The sequence below is a fragment of the Rhipicephalus sanguineus genome, chromosome 9 (assembly GCF_013339695.2).
Source record: "Rhipicephalus sanguineus isolate Rsan-2018 chromosome 9, BIME_Rsan_1.4, whole genome shotgun sequence".
NCBI lineage: Eukaryota > Metazoa > Arthropoda > Arachnida > Ixodida > Ixodidae > Rhipicephalus > Rhipicephalus sanguineus.
Window position 1 is genome coordinate 8,897,594 of NC_051184.2, and position 23,496 is coordinate 8,921,089.

The following is a 23,496-nucleotide window of genomic DNA, read 5'->3' on the forward strand; positions in this document are numbered from 1 at the left end:
CCGGTTGATCCACACAAGCGATAGCTGCCTTCGCCCTTAACTAGAACGGAAAATGAGCGAGTCGAGCTAGAAGCCGAACCTAATCAAGTGAACCCGGCCGAGTTTACATAAGCCGCTAGCACGTTGAGTCAGATGTCGGTCCGACCCGACCGCATTCATATAAACCCTTGAACTTTGTTCTGGCTTACTGAGATCGACCGCAGCAGTGCCAAGCGTCCGGGCGAGACAAGTGAGGAGGCGAGCAATGCTTCCGAGCAGACAGTTTCTGCGTAATGCCAAACCGACTCAACAGCGTTTACAGGAGCCCTGCCTGCCGGATCGTGTTGAGTGAACCTGCCTCCAGCCCAGCCCACCCCGACTCTTCTTCAGCCATGCTTGTTAGCGTTTAGATGAGCCTTACTGGCAAATTCCAACCCGACCAGTCGACTCGACACGCTACTGTCGGGCTCACGTAAACGGCCTAATGGGTGTTGACAAAGCACACTAAGCGAGTCATGTTGCCCTTCGCCAGTGGATTGACTAGTGTCGTCTCCTCGATCGCTCGGCCCGAAATGCTTATGTGTTTAACCAAAAGCGACAAGGAAATTTCAGCAGAACAAGCTCTTTCAACTCGACTTTATATGTAACAAGCAGCAAGTTTGTTAAAGCAACAACAAACTTAAAATGGAAGAGGGTAATAAGCATGATAATGCATAAATAACACACAATCACTTCATAAATAAAGAGACACGGTACAAATAAAATGATTACACAAAAGATGATTACACAATGAAATAACACAATGTCGACTTGCAGAACTATCAAAATACAACAAATGTATGAAATACTTTAAAAAGTATCGAAGAATCAGACATGTCAGACAAAAAAGTAAGATGAGTCATTAATAGATCCTCTAGTATGCCAGGTAAGCTCATTTAGAGGTTAGTAGAGCCGTATAATAGTGTGCACTATTGCTGACGCTTTTTTTTTCTTCATTGATTACTGCCTTACACTGTGCAGACGGTCTGTGGCATCATAAGAGATGGGATGAAAACTGAAGAAGACACGGTAGACGCAGTGGTCAAGGTCGTGAACATGGTGTACAATAACGGCACAGGCAACAACTCGTGCAACAACGTTTACCGCACCGCAAACATGCACGCCTACCGGTTCCAGGTAAGCTTCACTTCACAATTGTGGCAACTGGCGAGTCAAGGCATGTTTGATAGGTTCGCTCTGTCTTCGTCATTTGTGTTTGCTGCGACCTCAATGTTAATTATCGTAGGACTACTTGCTTTCCCGAAATTTTAGGGATTGAGTGATAACATTTCCAAACACAATGATTTCCGGCCTACTTGAGAAAACTGCAGGAGTAAAAGAGCTACTCACTTGCGATTCTTTTTCTTGCCGCAAATGTTTCTGAAAAATATCTGTTCATGCACTGAGAATAAGGCGAAAGCCTTAGATGCCTCATCAAACGCGAAAAGTGGCTGTCGGTGTATTCAACACGAGTGATGCAAAAAAGCATCACGTGATGATGTCACCCTATGACGTCATCATGACGTCACAGGTCGTCAATATTTGTGACGTCACTATGCCATCACATCATACGGCGTCCCATAATGATGCCATCACATGACATCGTCGCTTATTGGCCGGTCACGGACGCACTGTAAGACCACGTGAGGCGCAGAAAGCTTCCAATTCATCCGATCCCGGAGGCAGTGCAAAACTACGTTTGCACTGCCTCCGTTTGGCGGGATCAATACAATCGACCGAGAAAAAGCAGAAGACAGCTTTCGGTTCCCAGTCGTCTTAGGCGTAAGGGATCGCGTCACTTTTTTGTCGTTAAGCTATAATACTTATTCCTCTTACGCATATTATTTGCTGTGTTTAAACTCACCTGGAGTTATGTCTCGGACCAGCTTCCGAGCCGCTCTCACGAGCCTCGTCCGCAAGGAAAGGCCCTTCAGCTTTGCTGGTGCCGCTCCCAAATGAAAACGTCATCACGGAAGAGATCACCCGACTCTTGCGCTACGCCGAAGCTGACATGTCTGAGGAAAAGAAAGCTCGTTTCCCCATTAGAGGAATAAAGCAGGAGCTCTTTGCCATACTGATCCGCAGCCCGCCCGAAAGAGTCGACAAATTTATCACGGAGGTCACGGCTGTTGAAATATTTTTAAGTTCAAGGTGCGACGACGGCAATGGACAAAGGGAGAGTCATTTACACACACACTTTTGAAAAGCTGTTGAAAAGACTCTGTTTAAAAGGCGCTCTCGATGCGGAAGAGGTACTGCCGTGAGCAAAAGTGTACGGAACACGGAAGCGCGTGCCGAAGTCGGTTTGCGCCATCTAGTGGCGAGCTGTCTGTTGTCGAGAGCATTGCTCTGGCAATTGCGCGGCCAGACCTATGCTCTCGACTGCAGACGGTTGGCCACGAGATGGCGCAGAGCGCAACTTCCGCATGCGCTCCTGTGGTCCGTATACTTTTGCTCACGACAGCACATGTAACCGCTATTCGCAGTCTACAAGGCACGCCGAAGCGCACTCGCTAGACACCGACGACTTTCGCGGACCATCAGAGCAAATGTGTGGGAATAGATGCGAAATCTGTTACCTCCTTTGCAGAATCAGGTTGACGTCCATTGCTGACGCCGTACGCGAAGTGCCCCAGCGGCCACTGGGAATTGCCAGCGCAGCTGGAAGCCACGGTCGTATACGTTCCTGCAGACTGCCGTCAGGCCTCACCCTCGCGCTCACGCCGGATCGGCAATTCCGTCGCCAAACACCGCTGTCCACGACATACCACCCGCCTGTGGGTCAGCGCGTGCGCAACGCGACATTATGTGTTATCTAGAACTTGTTCCCGGGCGAGTTGGTGCTTATGTTTGCTAAACAACTTATTCCGGGCGCAATGCTTGAAACATGAAGAATAGACAAAGTAGAGACAGAGGAGCACCGACTACCGACTGTTTAGAATAGCAGTGAGATGAGCCACGTGTTCATGTTAAAATAATGTTCGGGCAAACGCGGACACAAGAGAGACGTCAAGAAACCACAAACGCCGACTAACAACTGAAAAACGCGCACAGCGGTGGAAAAGATGACATAGACACAAAAGCTTATCTGCGTATATCCAGGGAAGAGGCGATACCTATCAGCCGACGGTTGGCGTCAGCCAATCGTCGCCTCATCGTCAGCCTCATCGAGGTCGCTGACGGGAAACGCCAGGGGACAATGATGCGCTCGTTCCTTGTATTTTCAGAGGTTCTTTGGTGGCCCTTTAACAACGGAATGATGGAGCACGCAAATATTTGAAAGAAAGATGAGAGTGCACACATGTCTGCACATTGCGGGTCCTGCCATTGTGAACCGCGATTTTCTGAAGTTGGGATCCTAGGCAGAAACGAGAACGAAACCGAGCCTGAACTGTTAGATGCCTACCATATCCAACGGCGGCGCCACAGCTGGGCGGAATCTTGTATGCCGCTCCAGTGGAGCACTGCACGTAACGTTTAACGTGCTTCACTGTGCACCTGCTTCTTTCCTCCCCGTTTTCGGTTTCCTTTCTTTTTGGAACTTCGCTCTACTAGAATACGTTTAGTAAACACAAGCTCGATCGTCCACTGAGAAGAAGTTATAGGGAAGTAATTTTACATAATCTGCGCAGGAGTGCACCGAGCTCATTCACCCGACGTGCACCGACGGCGTGAACGACATGTTCTATCCCCAGGAGTGGAACCCCGAGAAATTTGCCGAACGGTGCCGAGAAAGGTTTGGCGTCACGCCAGAATTCGACAGGATTCTCAAGAAGTACCCGATCCCGGACTTCAAGACGGCGTCCAACATTTTCTTCACGTATGTTGTATACCATCTCAGTGAAAATATGTCTTCCTTAACGTATACAGACGACGTAGGTTTCCAAAAGACAGTCTACAAATTGACTTGGCCACTCGCCGTTGTAGCTTATCGGCTAAGGCGTTCCCTTTTAAGCATTTTAAGATCCAGGACGCGGGCTCGATTACCGGCCATGGCGGTCACATTTCGAGGAAGGCGAAAAGGCGAAACGAAAGAACACTTTAGTACTTTTCTTTCTGTGCACGTTAAGAAATCCTAAGTGGTAAAAATTAAACTGGTGCCCTTCTATCACCCGTCGCGGTGGTCTATTCGTTATGTTGCTCGACTGCTGGCCCGAAGGTTGTGGAATCGAATTCCGGCGGCGGCGGCCGCATTTCGATGGAGGCGAAATGCTAGAGGCCCCTGTTCTGTGCGATGTCAGTGAACGTTATAGAACCCCAGATGGTCGAAAGTAGGCTGGTGTATTCCGGCGTTTTAGCACGTCCGGCGTAGGCTCGCAAAGCCGGATACGCCAACGACGCTGCAGCGAGAAGTACCACATGTCTATTTGTTTTTGCTCTATAGCTGGGGCTATAGAGCAAATGTTTAGTGGTTTAGCGGTAAATGTTTAGTGAAGTCTATACAGCTGAGTCATTGAGAAGTTGAAATACAACGTAACAGCCGTACACAAGGGTGGCTGCAATCGGAGAACGAATTTTCACCGTACTTATGGTCGCTTTGCAGTGACGGGGATATGGATCCGTGGGCTGCGCACGGCTTGGCGTATGCTCCCACGAGTGAAACCAGATACTACCTCATCGAGGACGCCGCGCACCACGTGGACTTGCAATTCTCGCACAAGGACGACCTTGAATCCTTCTGGCACGCCAGGGCTGTTGCTAAGCGGTTCATCAGATATTGGATATCGTGGTATCCGTAGTCGAGGACCTCGCCACACTATAGCATTCTTACGTACCCAATTGTGCTAACGGTTGCGTATTATACGTCTCGACTAAACAAAATTTGACTGGCTCGCTCAGAAGTCAATAAACGTATAGCAGCCGCCACTTCGGATTTCCTGTTTCGTTCATGCTGAACTGCAGCGACAATCACACGCAGGAAAGGTTACACTGCAAGGGCGTAGCCAGGATTTTATTTCGCGGAGGGCGGGGAGCTGTCTACACTCCAGGATATGCGTGAGTATATGTCATATTTATTGTTGGTGCTCAATAAGTATTTGTATACTTACCATAGAATATTTTAATTAGCTCGCATGTTTATTTATTGGGATTAACTCAATGCCATTTATTTATACTGCAGACCCTATTCGGGACCATGACGGAGAGGGGGTACCTCCGTGAAGATGAACAATACTGGAAAAAAATATACAAAGAAATGCTTATTTGATACGTCTACCTCATGTTTTAATTATATACATACATAGACAGGAACGCACACATAGATACGCGCACACGCACACACTCACTTAGACAGGGAGAGAGCGTGAGGAGCAAATCAAAGAAAGGAAAAGGTTTACCAGGCGCACGTACATATATATATATATATATTCAACGGCCCAGAAAATTTCTAGGAAAGAAGACTGAGCTGGCTCCTGTGGCTATGCCAAGGTTACGCAAAGTACAATGCCAAGAGCTTTTGAAAAGAATGAAGAATAATTGCGCTACAATAGATGTAGGTAGATAACTTCACAGCTAGGCTGTAATGCAAAAAAAAATTATTGTGATAGCAATTATGCGGACACTCGCTGTGAATTTTTGCCGTCACCGTCATTTTCCGTATAAAATCCACATTGATAACATCGACCCGCGCATTGTAGTATACCCGCGAGTAAAATCTCGCGAGCGCTGGTGACGAACGCGACTGAAGCGGTGATGAAACGATCCGGCCAGCTCCGTCACACGGAGGGCGCATGCGATAACAACAGCCCGCGTGCGAGGCCTGCCATCGACTGCTCATCAAGCACAGAGGAAACGTCCCACCCGTCTTTCGCAAGGAGCACTAAGGGACGCCAGGGGAGGGAGGGGGGTGGCTGCGTTGCTCAAAGGGCGTGGTCGCTGGCGTCCGCACTATCTCGACAGGCATCAGGAGACGGCTTGTAAACTTGCTGTGCTCTCAGCGCTCACTTCGCGTTAGAACACCGACTGCACAAAAACCGCGTCGGTCCCTGGAGCGGCCATATTTTCTTAAACCAGCTTCTGTTAAGTCTCGCGAGATCGGACATAAAAGAGTTATCTGGTAGGCTTACTTTGTACAACATTACAATTTGTTGCTATCGCATTCGTTGCTTCGCCCTTAAATCAAACTGTGTTTTTTTTTCTGAAAACGGCACGACCTATAGCAACGAACGGGCAAATAACCATGCACGCTACAACTTAGCCGTGTCGGCCATTTTCGGCGGAGCAAGCATTGATTCATCGTCTTCCAGGCTTGTTTTAGTGTTAAGAAATTGCTGTCATCGGTCGTACATGCAATCGTTGACGCTGACGTGAACGCAAGATTTAAGAAACTGAATTAGCATAAGGAATTAATTATTTCATGTATGCTAAACATGTACAGAATTAAATATAACACAACATAAAATAATATTACCATGATGATCTTGCGCCATGACGCATAGCCAGTAGAGGGATTAATGAAGAATCGAGTGGCACAGACAAAATGAAATAGTTGATAATGCTCTGACAACTGAACGGTTGTTGTGGACTTTGAGTGTAATGACGTCATGACAAGGTGATATAGTGAACGGGTGTCGTTTTATCATTTGCGATTGTGGTCACATCTGTATTACCTGTTCGTGTGCTGCTCACGCGCCAATAAGATATTGGGATTCAGCGACGGCGGAGGGCCGATTTATGCAGCAGTTTAAAAAAAAGTAATTAACGAAGAGAGTTGGGCTAGTTGGTGTCGATAAATTTACTGCGACAGTTGTTAGCGCAAAAATGCCTAAAGAAAAAACACGGACAGGATAGAGCGCTCCGTCCATCCCAATCTTCTCGCGCAGGTTTTTTCTCGCTAGTAACTGTCACAGCAAATCTATAAAATAAAGTTATCGCTTACACTGTCAATTATTTTCCATTATTCCTTACACAATTTTCATTATTTTATTTTAAGAATGCCGTTGCATCGTATTAAATCGTACCTTTTCGTTGCTTGTGTGTTTTGGAGCCCCTCCGCGAACAAGGCGATATAGTCATGTAAACAGCGCAATTGAAAACATTTGCTTAATTTACTAGAATTTCCTGGCATAATTTTCAAGACTTCATGTCATTTTATTTTTTTCTAAATAGCAACACTTCTAATCACCCTTTTGCTTTAGACTCGACCAATTACCTTTATTATTCATCTAATTCTAAGCCAATCCCCCATAGTGGGTATGAGCCACATATAAGCGCAAACCAACTAACCATCGTCATCATGACTGAAAAGCAAGGCAGCCATCGTACAGAGATAATCGGGCGCATTGTTCTTACCAAATCGGGCGCGCCGGCCACCTAGGCCGACTAGGCCAAAACATGGCGCCTGCGCGATGTCGGAGTCGAGCACATTTGAGCTGAAGAGTATCGCCATCTTCCTGGAAGCTTCGACAGTCGAAATTTCGTGAGCAAGGCACCGCCGACGTGAGCAGTAAGTTGCCGTACACCGCCTTCTTCAGGCCTCTTGCTATCGGAGAGTGACAAGCTAATTCTTTACCAGGCTCTTTGTGGCGTGGGAGTGTTCACCATACTTCAGGGAGCTCACGTGACATGACAGCGTTAAAGGAAAACGGTCGAGAGCTATATTAAATGAGTATAATTATTTATTTAGCTACGTCCCTGTCTCTTGGGCATACACATTGAGTATCTAACCACGCGGGAACAAATGAAGAAAGAAATGTACAAGACCTGAAAAAACACAAACCCAAATTAACACTAAGTAGGTAGACAAATACACTATTAGCGATCAATCAAGCAAAAAGCGGTCGAGCGATCGACCGATTGAATAGACACGCTTGAGACGGCCGAAGGACTGCAACTGAAAAATGGGATCCTTCAGATCCGACACTGCGGCAAGTTGGTCACGCTAGTCTATAAATGCAGCATTGTGATGAGCGTTGTAGTATCATTCTGGTCCTATTTATCTGTTCTGTTTGTTACGCTGGTCCGAGCTTTTCCTGTAAATACTAACAGTACGAACGTACCTTTTTTACCATCGCTCTTTTACAGAAATTCAGCATGGCAACCCTTACCATGCTCCGTCCAGTAGCAAGCCTAGCCTTGATAGCCATGTTTGTGCACGCCTCAAGCCAAGCTGCTCTGAACCTCTCGCACACGTACCACACCTTCGATGCTCTGGTTCGTATTGGCCTTTTCTGATAAGGCATCGAACTTCCATTATTGCAAACTTCTACGGCGGAGCTGGTAAAGAGTTCTTCTGACCAGGTCTCATTGCAAACGCTTCCACTAAGGTCACGTGACTCTCCCGCACGTGCCGGTGACGAGAAGTTCCGTTACTGCGCTCTTTAGGTTATGGAAACACGCCGTCTCAAAGGGTGTCTGTTACGCAGTTACATGGAGGCTGCTACGCAGGCCCACTCTCCCTACAAATGCGTCTACCTTTGGAACGCGCGAGGCGTATTTCAAATTACGACTGTTCTCGCCCCGCGCAGGCGTGTCATATTATTGCGATAGCAATTATAAGGACAGTCTGAGCGGGTTTTTGCCGTCGCCGTCATGTTCCGTATAAAGTACAAATCGATAACACCGCCCCGCGTGCAGAGCCTGCAGTCGATGATTCTCCGAGAAGAGAGGAAACGCCCCAGCCGTCTTTCGTCATGCGAAGGAGCATTGGTGGGAGGAGGGCTTGTGGGTGGCTGCTTCTCTCGAGAAGCAACTGTGAACTTTGCTCATAAGGGCGCGGTCGCGAGCGCTATCTCGACAGACATCGGGATACGGCTCGTAAGCTTGCTGCGCCCTCAACGCCTACTTCGCGTCTAGAGGACCGACAGCACAAAAACCGCTCTGGTCCCTGGAGCGGCCGTATTTTCTTAAACGCGAGATGGGATCCAAAAGTGTCAGCTGCTTGCCTTACTTCGTTTAACATTACAATTTGTTTCTACCGCTAGAATTGCTTCGCCCTTGCGGTGAGACTAATTTTTTTTTTGTCGACACAAGTGCCGCCGACCGATATACGCGCCACGCTAATTAACTTGCACTCTGCAAACCTGGTGAGGGGCCCTTCACAGATCACACGACAATTTTCATGCAGCGAATATCCCTGGCGGCGCGTGGTGTCGAGCTACGACGCAGTCGCTACCAAATAAGAAGAGTCCGTGCGTCGTAGCTTTGAAGTGGCTGCTGATGAGAACGGGCAACGTTGATTGGCTGATACGCAGTACTATCACACCGCAGTTGTCGGTATGTAGCCGACGTAACTTGCTAGAACATGCGTCAGCTACAGGAGAGAGTATAAAGTATTTAAGTTCAAGCATAGTTGAGCAATTGAAGATACTCGAATATGAGTGGTGAAGGGTTCCAGCAATTTCATGTACCCAACTCGCCCAGCAAACCACACTCCTATACTCGAATATGGCTAAGCAACTGCGGCGGGCATTGCGGAGCAATTGCAGAGTCTTGGGTAGCTTTCGGACAGCGCAACGCCAGGACTTTGCAGCACTTCAGCAGTGTGTGAGAACTCCTTTATGCAGCTTCATCGACAGCTCGTGTATTGTCCTGGATTTCCTAATATTATTTTATTTCTTGCGTCATACACATACAGTGAACATTTCTGCGCATTAAAGCCATTTATGTTTCTGCCCTCTTTCTTCCTCAACACAAGATCGACCACTTCACGTACTGCAAGAACGCAACGTTCCCTTTGAGGTACGCGATGGCCGACCAGTACTGGAATCGAAAGGGTGGACCCATGTTCATCTATACCTCCAATGAAGGTTCCATTGAAGACCACATTTTGAACACCGTAAGCGAGTTATACTATTGCTCATCGCCCCTTGAGTAGACGTCTGTTGTACTGGTTTCCCAAGCTTGCATTTTTGATCATGGTCAATACAATAATAAAACTCACAGGGTACCTTATGCATTCGCCTAAGACGACTCGAAGGCGAAAGCCATCTTCTTCATTTTCTTCTCAGTCGAAGTATTGACCCTCCCCCACCCCACTACGAAAGCTTAGTGCACATAACGTAGTTTTCCACTGCCTTCAGGATCAGAGACATTGCCTGGTCTTGCACTGCCTCCGTGATCGGTCCAGATTTGACCAAGGAACGATATCATGGGATGACCTTATCCTGCGACGCCACAGTGATGTCATGATAAATTCCTGGTAATATGTGATGTCATGATGACGTCAGACGGTGACGTCAGAGCATGATGATGATGTTTTTGCATCACACGTGCTGGCGCCAGCGCCGCGGAACACCGACGGTGAATTTTCGTGTTTGATGAGGCACCTAAGGCTTTCTTTCGCCTTAACAACATTTTCTGGGGTTTTACGAGTCAAACCAGAATATGAGTATGAGGCACGTCATAGTGAAGGGATCCCGGTTTAATTTTGACCAGGTAGGGTTCTAACGGGCACCTAAATCCAAGTGCGCCGGGATTACTACATGTCGTCCAATTCGAAATGTAGCCGCCGTGGCTGGGAATCGAACCCGCGACCGAAAGCTTAGCAGTGCGATATGTGGTCAAGAAACACCAGGCTCAATCGCGAATAGAACGTTTGACCGCTTATGATGTTATAACTTATAACTAATTAATTAGATAATAATTAATAATTGTTGGGGTTTGACGTCCCAAAACCACGATTTGATTATGAGAGACGCCGTAGTCGAGGGCTCCGAAAATCTGGTGTTCTTCAATGTGTACCTAAATCTAAGTACACATGCCTCAAGCATTTTCGCCTCCATCGAAAATGCGGCCGCGGCGGCCGGGATTTGATCCCGCGACCTGCAGGTCAGCAGTCGAGCATCATAACCACTAAACCAATGTGACAAGTCATACATTAATTAGAAGAGCTGGGACTCTTTCTTTTCGGTGCAAAGTTACGAATTTCTGCAGTATGTGCTTCATTTGCTGTTCGGAACATTAAAATTTTCGACAGTTTTCGTGAACGATTTGAAGTCGCAAATCAGAATTTTTTCCTAGAGTCAGTAGCCCTTGCCCTCTCGAATGCAGCAACTTCTATTAAACCTTTACAGCAGTTATCCTCTGATAGCATTTATCGGTTGCACATATTTCTGAATAAGGAAATAATAATTATTCCAGAGTTCTGGGAATGCGCGGTTATAGGCGAAGAACATGCAGTCTCCCCAGATTAAGCTGCAGCGCGGTGGACGGCCGTGCTGCGCAGCTCAAACCTGCAAGATCAATTGTAGGCCATCCAGCAAGCCCGTGAGGCGGCGAGGAGACAGGGTCTCCGGTCCTCCTCGGGGGCGGCGTAGGCCCAGGCCACGAATTTGACGGAGTTCTTAATAAAGTTGTTACCACTACCACCAGAGTTAAAGCTTGACTTAGCGATCAGCGAAGCGGTTATATAGCAATGAGACATGCAGAAAAGATTAGATAGATAGATAGATAGATAGATAGATAGATAGATAGATAGATAGATAGATAGATAGATAGATAGATAGATAGATAGATAGATAGATAGATAGATAGATAGATAGATAGATAGATAGATAGATAGATAGATAGATAGATAGATAGATAGATAGATATTTCATCTCTTCTTCCAGGGAATCATGTGGGAATGGGCGCGAGACTTCAAGGCGCTGTTGGTGTTCCCCGAACACCGCTACTACGGCAAATCTCTGCCTTTTGGAAAAGACTCATTCAAGGTGAGTTGGCCAACCCGACCCTACCCCCCCCCCCCCTAAAAAAAGAGTAGTTTCTTCGGTTCACTTAGCGGCATCGGTCATTTTCGGCTCTACGACTGACACTACACGGGATGACTAATGTATTCTATCCACAATCTGTGTGATATAAATTATTCATTTTTTTTTCCACGTTGACCATAAATTTTCTGAAATCAACTTACGTGTCACGTGTTGCCATGCGCCGGTATCCCGGACACCGTCGAACTGTTTCCTCGCTGCTGTTAGCATAGGAACGAAGCCAGGATACTTTGAGGAAATAAAAAGAATTGCCTTGCATTTGCCTTTCACAGTTTTAGGGACCCAACAAAATTGCTAAAGAGTCCCTAGTTACATTAGTACATCAGAAACACTAAACGACAACAAAGTGGGATGAGGTGCTCTAGAATTATTAATAGAATGAAAAGTACACACAGATATACCTATATACGTAATATGGTATGATATGAAATGGCCACTACTGTCTTACAATGTAAACATAAATGATGCGATAATTTGGTGAAATTATAACAAACGAAGTTCATTATGTATTACACATGTATATGCTGGGAATGAGTGAACGGATGTATAAATATTGGCTACAAATTATTATAGAATGGATGGATTAACATGGAGTGAATTCTTTAGTTGTGTCAATAAATGGTGAAGAGACAGGGCTATCTTTAGATTAGTAGTAAGACTATTTCAAATTATAATTCCTCTGAATTCCAACATTTAACCACCGTAACTAGCATTTATTTTAGGTAGTAATAGTCGGTGGCGTAAAGAACACTCACCAAATCGAGGTGACTGACGAAGGGACAGTTATAATAATTTAAGATTAGCATTAAATATTTTATATATTATAGACGCATTATTGTACATAACTACATCAGTGGTTCTCAAATGGAGGTCTGCAGACCCCAGGGTTCCGCGAAACTATGTTTGGGAGTCCACGAAACCCATGTTAAAAAAAAAAAAAATCACGCTTATCTTGCAGCCACACCATGCCCTGTGAGAACGACCCCTTCCAATTTTTGGTAGCTTCATCGCATAACATGTTTAAACTGCGGCGAAGCTGACTTGTGTTTTCCCCCGTCTCCATGAGATGGCTGGGAAGCTTTTGTTGCAGTTTTCTACGACATATGCATATCATGCTTTTTACAGGCTTGCAGACTTGAAAAGCAAACGCAGCTATACAAAGAGGTTGAATGTGGCTGCAGACCCTACGAGTAATCAGCAAGCTGTTGAGATCGAACTGGCGCGGCACTTTGGTTTGACCGTTATTTGCGCCTATTTCACGCTGCATGTAGCGTTAATTTACGCCCCCCCCCCCTTTCTCTCGCTGCAAGGAGTCCTCCAATCACTTTCACTGGTCCACAAGGGGTCCCTTAAACATCCATGGCTGAGAATCACTGATGTGGATTGTGAACACTAATAACATAAAGTATTTAAACAAATCGTCGCACCTGATAGTATTAATATTATTAGGCGTTATTAGGCTAGAACTCGTTTATGGATTGAATATAATGGAACTGAACCTTCTGATTATTTTCCGCAGGCCCCCGAGATGACCGCATATCTGACCACGGAACAGGCTCTGGCCGATTACGTCGACCTGGTCATCTGGCTCAAGAAAAACATTAAGGGTGCTCGAACCAGCAGGGTGGCCGCCTTTGGTGGTCATCACGCAGGCATGCTGGCAACCTGGTTTCGGACAAAGTACCCGCACACCGTCCGAGCGTGAGCATATTCACAGAGCTTTTTTCATAGGGATTCGACTCCGAAGTGTCGGTTCTGGTCACCTGATCGGAAAGGGAACACCCTTTACAAACCCATCGAGCAATTTGAATGACAGAACTTTACGGACGGGAGTATCTGCAAAACAAATTTTCCATAACTTCGTGGCCTTTGCTAATAAAACCACATATTATACTGTTCACGTATAGTATAGCGCAGTTTCGAAATTCGAAGACTGGGCTGTGTGAAAAGGTTGGAAAAATTACTCGGTCAATCACTGGAGCTCTAGCGCGTAGCCAGAAATATTTTCGGCGGTCGGGGGGGGGGGGGGGGGGGGGGGGGGGTGCAACCCCCATTTTGAGTATGTTCGTGGGTGTGTTTGTATGTGCGCGTGCACACACACACGCACACACGCGCGCACACACACACACATGTATATATATATATATATATATATATATATATATATATATATATATGTGTGTGTGTGTGTGTGTGTGTGTGTGTGTGTGTGTGTGTGTGTGTGTGTGTGTGTGTGTGTGTGTGTGTGTGTGTGTGCACATGCAAAATTGAAAAATTACGGTAGGGGGTTTAAACCCGGCTACCACACTAAAAACTAAGAGAGTACCGGGCACTCTCTTTGGGAGAGTATTTGCTTGTCCCATATTTCACTCTCTTTTCCAGAGTAAAACACCTCTTTTTGAGGCAGAGTAGAGTAATGCCCCCAGAAAGGGTTAAAGTACACCACCTTAACGAAGTAACGTAACTCTTGCCGAAACAGAGTAGCAGGACCCCTCTGAAGGGAGTAGTATAGAACACCTCAAGAAAAAATAGCAGAACTCGGGGCAAAATTGTGCTTTGAACTCGCTTTTGACAATTTATAGACGCGCAGATCATAATTATGACTAAATAACGAGCATTACGACAAAAGGAAAAAAAAATCTTAAAATAAGCGTGCACTGTAAAAAATATTTTGTGAAAAAAACAGAAATTGTCTGGCAGCTCTCTTGCCACAAAATTTCTGTACAGCTATGTTTTCTTTTTTGAAGTTTTCTGTGTTTTAACCGATTTTTTCCGTTTTACTTTACAGACTTTTTCTGCATAAACACAATGTTCAGTTTTGTGTTACAGAAAAAACTTGGTTTTCTGTTTGTCTTCTTTCTGTTATTTCACTGTTACTTTCACTTTTACAGTACAGAAATTTTATGTTTAAAAACACGTTTCAGTTTTCAGACACTGAAAAAAACTGTTTTCTGTTCTCATTTATCTGTTATTTCGCTAATAATGTCTGTTATCGTTTACAGAAACGTTATCTATGAGTACAAGTTCAGATATCGAGTCACAAAGGTTGCGTTTTCTGTTACTGCCCTCCTGCTATTTCATTACTGCATTTTAATTCTGGAACATATTTTTTATGCATAGAGATGAACTTATATATATTTTCTTAGAAAAGCATTCCTCAGTACTAAAAAGTAGTTATGTCACTTGTACAAGCGATACGCAAAAATATTTTGTTCAGCCAAATGCAATGGCAAAAATACCAATGTATTGCGTTCGCATAATCCAAATATATTCCAATTTTTTAAAAATAATATCTGGGGTTTTACAAGCCAAAACCACGATAGGATTATGAGGCGCATCGTAAGGGAGAGCTTCGGAAAGTTCGACAATCTGGTGTTTCTAACGTACACTGACATCGCACAGTACATGGGCCTCTACCATTTCGCCTCCGTCGAAATGCGACCGCCACGGCCGGGGTCGCACCCGCGACTTTCGGGTAAGCAGCCCAGCACCGAGCGGACATTGTGAACTTCGTGGAGCTACACCCGCGAGGTGTTGCCTCCAGCACTCTAGTAAATAACGCAATAAAAACAGGCACGTTTCAGTAGATTCTCCTTTCATGATAAAAGAAACGAATCTTTATTTAAGCACAGGAAATGCTGCATGTAAGCAGCTTCAAAATAATGAAAACTGCGTACATGTTGTCACCATACATTCAAACTGGTATGGAAATTGTGTAGATATACCGTATCTACTCGAATCTAGGCCGTACCTGATTATAAGCCGACCCGCGAAATTCGCAAGGCCAGAAAAAAAATCATTGTACTCGAATCTAAGCCAACTCCCCCCCCCCCCCCCCCCCACACACACACACACTTTCGCACATCGTTTTTTCGAAAAAAAAAAACCACATCGGCTTAGATTCGAGTAAATACGGTATATTCATAATGACACTGCAAATTTTTCGTTGTAACACTTAGCATTCATAGTCTCGCAGAGCTTTGATTAAGTTGGTCATTTGTGGTGTGAGGCGGCGCTGCTTCCTTGACTTCTCGACCTTGCTCCCTCTGTCAGGGTTGACTGCTGCGGCTGCCCTAAAAGCGAATAATGATATTTTTAGGTGCACCAGGTTGTTGCATGACTATGCTGAACATAATGGACCACACTGAGAACAACATTGATTATGTTGGTAGAGCGCTCAAGAAACCCTCGCATTGCCACTTTAGGGTGTGTGTGGAATCAGTTAAAAAAACCTCATGATCCAGATGGAGATTCATTTCTATAAAATTGCATTATGGTTCATACAACGTCATTTATTGCAGTGTAAGGACTTTAAAGGAAATAATGCTTCTCACAGAGCAAGGTTCACGTGCTTTTAAACACTCACCCAAATACAATAAAAGCTCATTAATTCGCATTTCACGGGTCCGGAAAAAATGTCTGAATTAACCGAATGCCCAATTATCGAGAGTATCAAGAAAAAAATAAACAAATGACTATTATATCAATGCATTTTCTTTTTCTTGATGAATGCGGAAATCCAGTACCTGTTTTGCACAAGAGTAAAAGGCACAATTTCTGTCATTAGGTTCATCGTTCACAATGAGACTGCGGCCCAAGACCCCGTGTATTAAGCCGAAACGTTTTCTCAACCCATCCCTTATAACGCAACTCCGCGAGCAACACCACCACGCCCACGTGATGATCATTTTGTCGCCAAAAAATTGGTCGGCAACTGATCGTTTGTCCGTCGGAATGTAACAAGCGAGTTTTATGTGAACTTGCGGAGTGCCGCTGAAGGTCCTCACCTTCAAAAGCTTCCACTATGTATGAGCTTTGTGACATTGTGCGCGCATAGCCCAAAGTCGAAAGAAAGCTACCATGCTATTAAACAAAACAAAGGTGTTATTAAACAATGCATGTGCTTGCTGGGACCAGAGAACACCGCCGAACTATCCGATTTTTTTAAGTGCACTATGGGCTTCACAATTTAGATCTGCTAAAAATTGCGCTGAAACCATTGTAGCACCATAGACCCGGTCAAAGTGGATGATGGGACACCACGGGCACAATTTTCACCACGGATTTTATGGCATTGCCCCAGACAATCAGGAAAAGAACATACTCATCCTGAAGCGCATGCGTGCACATGTTCTCCATTGCAAACAATAAGAGATATGAAAAAGTCGTGTGTAGCTATAGATGCCAAATAAACTTGTAGACGTGTTGCTGATGCAATCTGTGCCCATTTTGCTTACAGGGAATTCTCGCTTGATTGCACCAATCCTCGTCGGTCCTTTGTTTATTGTGTCTCTCTTTCTTCGTTGTGCTCACAATTATGGTATACCAACTAGCCCGGACACACACCTTGCTCCGGCAGCAGAACTGCATAAAAAAGTGCTAGCTCTTATTTAATATAACGAAAATTGTCGTCTTACTTGGTGCCCCTTCGAAATCCTCATTAAACAGTGATTAAAAATACTTCACACGTCAACCGTTCCATATACTAACGTTATTACTTAAAATCTTTCATGACCGCTCAAGATTCCCGTAGACAGTTTTACACTTAAGCTGAACATTTACATTTAGTCATACCCTCCATCAGAACCCTCACTGACTTAGCCAAATGGGAGTGTAGTATCAGATGTTGGAAATTCCCCAGTACTTGTCTACTTTTGTACTATCTAATGTGGCTTTATGTAAGTTAGTTGCATGAATCTTGTTGAAAAAGTCAGAAAAATCATAATAAGTTTTACCTTTGTGTGAACACCAGGGTTAGGCTGACCTCCTTGCGGTATTCAATAGTAAAGGCGAAGTGTGTAAAGAGCACCAACTTGAATGCCTGGCACCGTGTTGTGGATTCGATCACAGCATGGGTATCAATACAGATGGTAAATACCCCGGCAGTCAGAAAGTTCTCTCCTGGAACAAAATATTTCCTGTTTAGAAATATTCAGCAATGTATTGCAAATATCCATAACAATACCTTTGGCAAAGACGAAAGGGGAGCACGGCACGTCTCCGACGTTATCTTCACTTGTACTTGCCTGCAATAATAAAAGTTATGAAGTTATTTATGCGATAAGTAGTCATTAAAACTCCTTTACCCTGGAGTTCAAACAAGCATACGAAGACAATTAAAAAAAGTTAGACAATATTTTTATTGAACTACAGACATTGTAGATGTGATATAAAATAAAAATAAATAAATAAATTCTCTCAATAATAGAAGGTAAATTAAAGCAGCGAACAATTCGAGGAGCAGGCCACTGTCAAATTATTCTCTTACCTTCTGGTAGCTCGAGATGCAGCACCACCTTAGGGCACTATGACACCTTAGGGCTTCCATGACACAAAAGCATATAAATCCTTTTGGACTCTTCGTTTCCTCTACAGTCCTATTTTCGTCCTTGGTATCTCGTAGCACTAGCTCAGAGAAGGAACTCTCGGAACAATTTTCTGTGCTGTTCCAATGGGCACTTCATGCAGAATAGATTCATGTTTTTGTGCAGTGCGGCACACTTCATGAAACGTGACACAGTCGTCTTGGTGGTGCCAGAGAGACTGCAAACATACATCGCTGAAATAAATAAAAAACTGCAATTACCGAAAGAAATAGAAAAGTCTGTTATAACGGTAAGCACTACTGTAAAGCTCTAAAGAGAAAGGAAAGGGGGCTAATGCCTGACTGTAAGACATTTTTGCCAATTCAGGGAGAATGAATCTTTAACATTAAATGCTATACGTAATTGAAACATATTCCTAATGCTTTCAAAAAGCCTTTAAAGGCATGCGCATTTGCACGGACGTGAGGCTAAGCATGCAGACGAATAACACCAGAGCACGTGGGCGCGCTCAGTGAACCTCCATTGCAGAAAGTGTTTACGCAAGGAATTAACAATTCATGCGCAATGACGTTCGCAATGACGGTTGCTTCGCGTCGACTATTTCATTATTTGGGCTAGCGAGCCACCAAGTTGCGATTTCTGTCACACTTTTTTCGTTACCAGGAATCCATTTATGGAGGGCACGTGGTGGGGAAATTTGTCCAGTGATCTGTATCAATCTGGGAAAACTTGCCACCTGAGATGGAGCAAACTGTCCTTCGTTTTATGAAAAGCAGAGGGTCAACTGGTTTATATTTTTACTGAAAAACTCCTTCGAGTTGGGCTAAGCCATTGGGCCAGAAGACAAGTTGCACTGCCTGCAGGGCCGTAGCCAGAAATTCTTTTCGGGAGTGGTTCAACCGCTCTTTATGTAGTATGTTCGTGCGTGCATATTTACACATGCTAAATCTAACAATTAAGGGGGGGGGGGGGGCTTGAACCCCCACCCTGGTACGCCAATTCCTGCCTATTACGTGCTGTAAACTATACATAGCATGAAATTTGCTTCTCCGCAAAAGAGCAACACAATATATATGTTCAAAATCTATAGAATATTGTGAATGTTTACAAATAACAGAACATTTGTAATGAGCAATTCGCTTCATTCAAGGAGTGATGCGCTTAAAGAAGTAGATGTTATTTTTCCGGTGGTAATATTAGCGTAATTACAGTTTGTTTCGCATGGCGTCATTTGGCAGGAAACAACACCGTCAAATAAACAAAGCCCATCTGTCGCGGTATAGCATGGCTCGCAAAACACACAGACCATTCCGTCATATGCCAGTCGTCTGATCAGTTCGGGAGCCGCTGTTATCTGCCAAGCTGCTCTTTTTGTGGCCTACATGTCGATAGGGCGGAGGTATAGAACGGATGTCCTTCTAAAGCTGTCGACCAAAACGTGCGCATGTGTTTTTTTTTTTTTTTCAAACGCCCGAAACCTCACGCGCGACACAACGTGCGCCTCAAAGAGCTAAAAAAATTTGCGTTCAGCGGCGAACACATCACGTACACACATCTCGAACACACTTGGTTGCGTCATTCAAAATTTGTGTCGGTACATTTGTTCGACGATGGAAGTCTAATAACTACTGCCGCCAACCACTGGTGCACAAAACGGGCGACAGCCAACGAAAGATTCATTCGCCCTTCAATACGCCACTAAAAACAAAGTCCGCCTCTCCGAAAACCGGGATTCTTTAAAGGTAGTCACGATCGATGTCCACAATAAGCCTTCACGCACGGCTAGAACAGCGGCGTCGGCGTTGGTGCTCACTGAGAGATCACATGTGACATATGCCACGATTCACCGCCTGTACTACGAGCGCACTTGAGCCCACTTTCCGAGGTGTTCACGGCTTCACGCCGTTGTGTGTAAACCACGGATAACAACCGCGTATCTAACATGAGCTTCAGCAGGGAACACGCCAATCCGAAACGCGCCGAGTTTCTCCTACCGAGGAGAAGACGTGCTCCACCGCAACGCAGGCGGAATGCGATGACGCAAGGTAGCGCGTGTACACGTCAAGCCCGTGCCCCATTGGCTAGTCAATCGAGGTATCAGTTTACCGAGTGGATGTGCCCCACACGTCCATTCGGTAAACTAGGCTTGCCTAGGTTATCTATCTTCCGCCAGGAACTTAAAGCTTCGTAAGGAATGTCATCCAATGATACTACGCCAAGAAGCTATGCGTTCGCACATTCCCGCCAGCAATGTTCAAGATACACAGCATTATACAACCAAGCAGAACTTATCATGCAATGACCACTACAAAACACTAAACGCCGTACACCAAGCCACAACATAATTGCTCAGGGCCATGTTCACTATGCAGGAGAAAGCTACCTATTACACGTAGATAAACACACAAAAAAGGAAACGTTTGCACTTTCATAAAAAAAGAAAGTATTATATGCCCTGTAACGTCGCTCGGTTAGCTGAGTTGAGTTATACGCACTTCATTAGTTTTTAGAGGAAGTCGGTCCAAGCATCAAGAAAAAAATAGGTAGGTTTGATGTAATAAAGAAACAAAGCGGGTAAGGTGAACAAATACCTCTCATTATTCTGTACAGCGAAATCTCGTTAATGGCTGCCCGCAGAGAACGCACATGAAGTGCGCTGCGAACGCTGTAGTGTGCGCTCTGCAACCGTTCAAGTACAAACTCGCATACCTTGACGTACGCTGCCGCTAACAGCAAAGAAATAAATGGGGTACAACAGCAGGCGTTCCCTCAATCACCCACTTACAAGGCCTCTTCAGTATTTCTACCAAAGCATGGAAGGAATTCCGGCTCTCGCACAGCGTTGTCGTCGCGCACGCTGCCGACGCAAAGCAGAATTAGAAACTACGCGAGAGCGAATTTCGAAAGCGGGCAGGCATATCAACGAGTTCTTGTTGTAAGGAACTCTAGTTAGAAGCAAACCACTCACCTTTCAATGACAAACGCACGAAAAGCAGGAGCAGGACGGTGCCGTAGCCGCGCTTTACACTGCAGTCATGCGTAGCCGCGCTTCGACGTGAGTGGCAGCCATCTTGTAAATGTAGGGGCCGCGAGGCATGAACGTAGAACCGCAGAAAAGGCTCTGAATATTAATAAATCAAAATAGCATTGTGGAAATAACCAGAAAAACATGAAATGTTATTTCATGGACATTTGTAACCTTTGAAGTATTTAAAACTGTGGAGGTTCAATTTTGAGTCGTTTGTTTTGCTCAAGGTCACGAATAACAGAAAATTTCGGTTTCTCTTTTTAACAGATTTCCTTCATGGCACATTCACAGAAAGTTTCTTTCGCGGTACAGAAATTTCATGTATTTTATCTGTAAATTTACAACTATTTTTTACAGTGTGAGTAGAAATCGAAACCGCGACCACTGCGCGCCGGTCAACTTGCGAGCCCGACACGCTACCGCCACACGACACTGGAAGACGGCAACAGCGTTCGATTTTGTTCATGTTATAAGTAATGTCGGTGATCTGTCTTAATTTTTTTGTTTAGAAACGAAATTTGAGTGTCTCCGTACATGCGAAAACCAAACAGAAGGTAGTTCGTTTGTTTGTTTTGTGCTTTTCTGGATTAGAATGCAAATCCGGCACGTCTTGCAGTAAGGAAAATTAGCGTAACTGAAGATATGTGCGGTGTCCGCATTAACTGGCTAAGTGGTTAGTCATTTGTGTGTAAAAACAGCGTACTTCTGAACTGCACACTGAACACTTGTGGGGTCTGAATATGAGCCGCTCTCGGAACACACGGACACATTTCACGCGGTCGTGCAACAACAACGCGTGTTCATTTATTAACCTGCTTTTACATCACGGCGAGCTCGCATGCCGAATCTGATACACAACTAGTAACACGCTAAGTGACCTTATACAATGCCAGTACAATACCCGGAAAACATAACACACACTCAAGACAACATAGGACATACAATGCACCGCGAATGAGGCGTCGCCGATGTTCGACTCACCACGAAGGGCCCGCGGGAAACGAGCCGCGGTATCGTCTCCCACGGACCCACCGCGGGAGAATTCCATCCACGCACGCTACCAAACCCCAAAGAGAGACTCGCTGTTGTTTTCTATGCGCCGGCCTAACCTCTCCGCGGCAGCGCTGCCGGCGCCACCGCGCTAACCCTAACCCGCGCGAGCACAGCGCCACATCTCACTCGGCGTCCGTTAAACTAACTGCGGCCAATCCGCGAGACGCGCGTGCGCCATGAGGCGCAAACGGCTTTACAAGAGGTGATAGCACCCCCACACTCTTCAGTTTTCGTCACCTCTTTCAACATATTTTCGGTCATTCTTGTTCACTTTCCGCGACCACAGCCGTAATAGTACACTCTAGCCGTACCGGCCTTTAGACTTAGGGCTGCATACTCCGTGCTCGGCGTTCGTAGCGATAAACGGGAGTATGAAGTACGAAATAACCGTTCGAATGTAGTTTCGATCATGACCGACTCAATGGGGTGATATTCATTGATTTAACTACACAAATCCTAAGCTAAAAACGCGGATATTAGTCATTCTCAGTGCCGCCCAGTGCGCTGAAATGCACTGGGAGGCGCTGGAAACGCACTTTTTTATTTTTATTAGTCGTCTACAGCGTCACAACAAACAAATGCAGTGCTCATTACTGCATACATGTGTGCTTAATAATGAGTGGTCAACGCTCGCGGTATGCCGGCACATCGATATACATCATGACCAGGAGTATAACTGCGTTTTACTCTTTCATGCCAGAAGAGTATATGGGAATTCCACTCTCTCAGATAGAGTTGGTGTGTAAGTACATTTCACTCTCTCCTTTAAAATAGAGTGAACAACGCATTTCACTCGATACGATGCTTTGCAAGAGTAAAATAGCGCTCTGAAGAGTAACTCGGCCTTTTTACTCCTGCGATGCCCTCACCAGTTTTTAGAGTGGATAATTGTTTTATGTATATGAGGAGTGTAATTAAAGTTAATTCGGCGTTATTAACGGTCAGGTGACAACGTGGCATTTAGTGGCGTACGCTTCTTCATGCGAAACGGGCTGTTTTCCACGCGCGGTGGCCGTGATAACGCCATAAAATAAGTGTCATGCGTACATATTCTTCTTCACGGTCCAGAGCTCTGGCCAGCAGTGCCCCCTTCAAGATGTTCTCGCCTGCCACTACGTGCGACACTTTCTATAAGGCAGTGACGAACGTCTACAAGCAGACGTGGAAGTATTGCCCCAGAGAGGTTAGGAGGATATGGCCCGTTCTCGAAGCATTGGCATCTACAGGTAATTCTCGATAGTTGTGTCCTCCATTGCATAGGCGTGCGCACGAGGGGGCTGCCGCCCAACCCCCCTAATCACCGCCGTGGGGCGGGGGGCGGGGGTGGAGGGGGAGGTGGTCACAAAGTCTACCTCATACGTTT

General features: G+C 45.3%; 2 protein-coding genes across 2 annotated transcripts; both read left to right on the top strand.

The window, feature by feature from the left end:
• The first annotated feature begins 1,092 nt into the window (after positions 1 to 1,092).
• On the top strand, positions 1,093 to 4,770 carry LOC119404066 (lysosomal Pro-X carboxypeptidase). The gene is made up of 3 exons (XM_037670680.2): positions 1,093 to 1,155; positions 3,651 to 3,838; positions 4,562 to 4,770. Exons 1-3 carry the CDS (start codon positions 1,135 to 1,137, stop codon positions 4,755 to 4,757), a joined length of 405 nt encoding a protein of 134 aa, XP_037526608.2. The 5' UTR covers positions 1,093 to 1,134; the 3' UTR covers positions 4,758 to 4,770.
• A 2,586-nt stretch (positions 4,771 to 7,356) lies between these two features.
• Positions 7,357 to 23,373, top strand: LOC119404334 (lysosomal Pro-X carboxypeptidase-like). The gene is made up of 6 exons (XM_037670882.2): positions 7,357 to 7,462; positions 8,041 to 8,169; positions 9,653 to 9,793; positions 11,568 to 11,669; positions 13,246 to 13,427; positions 23,202 to 23,373. Exons 2-6 carry the CDS (start codon positions 8,050 to 8,052, stop codon positions 23,371 to 23,373), a joined length of 717 nt encoding a protein of 238 aa, XP_037526810.1. The 5' UTR covers positions 7,357 to 7,462; positions 8,041 to 8,049.
• Positions 23,374 to 23,496: the final 123 nt, after the last annotated feature.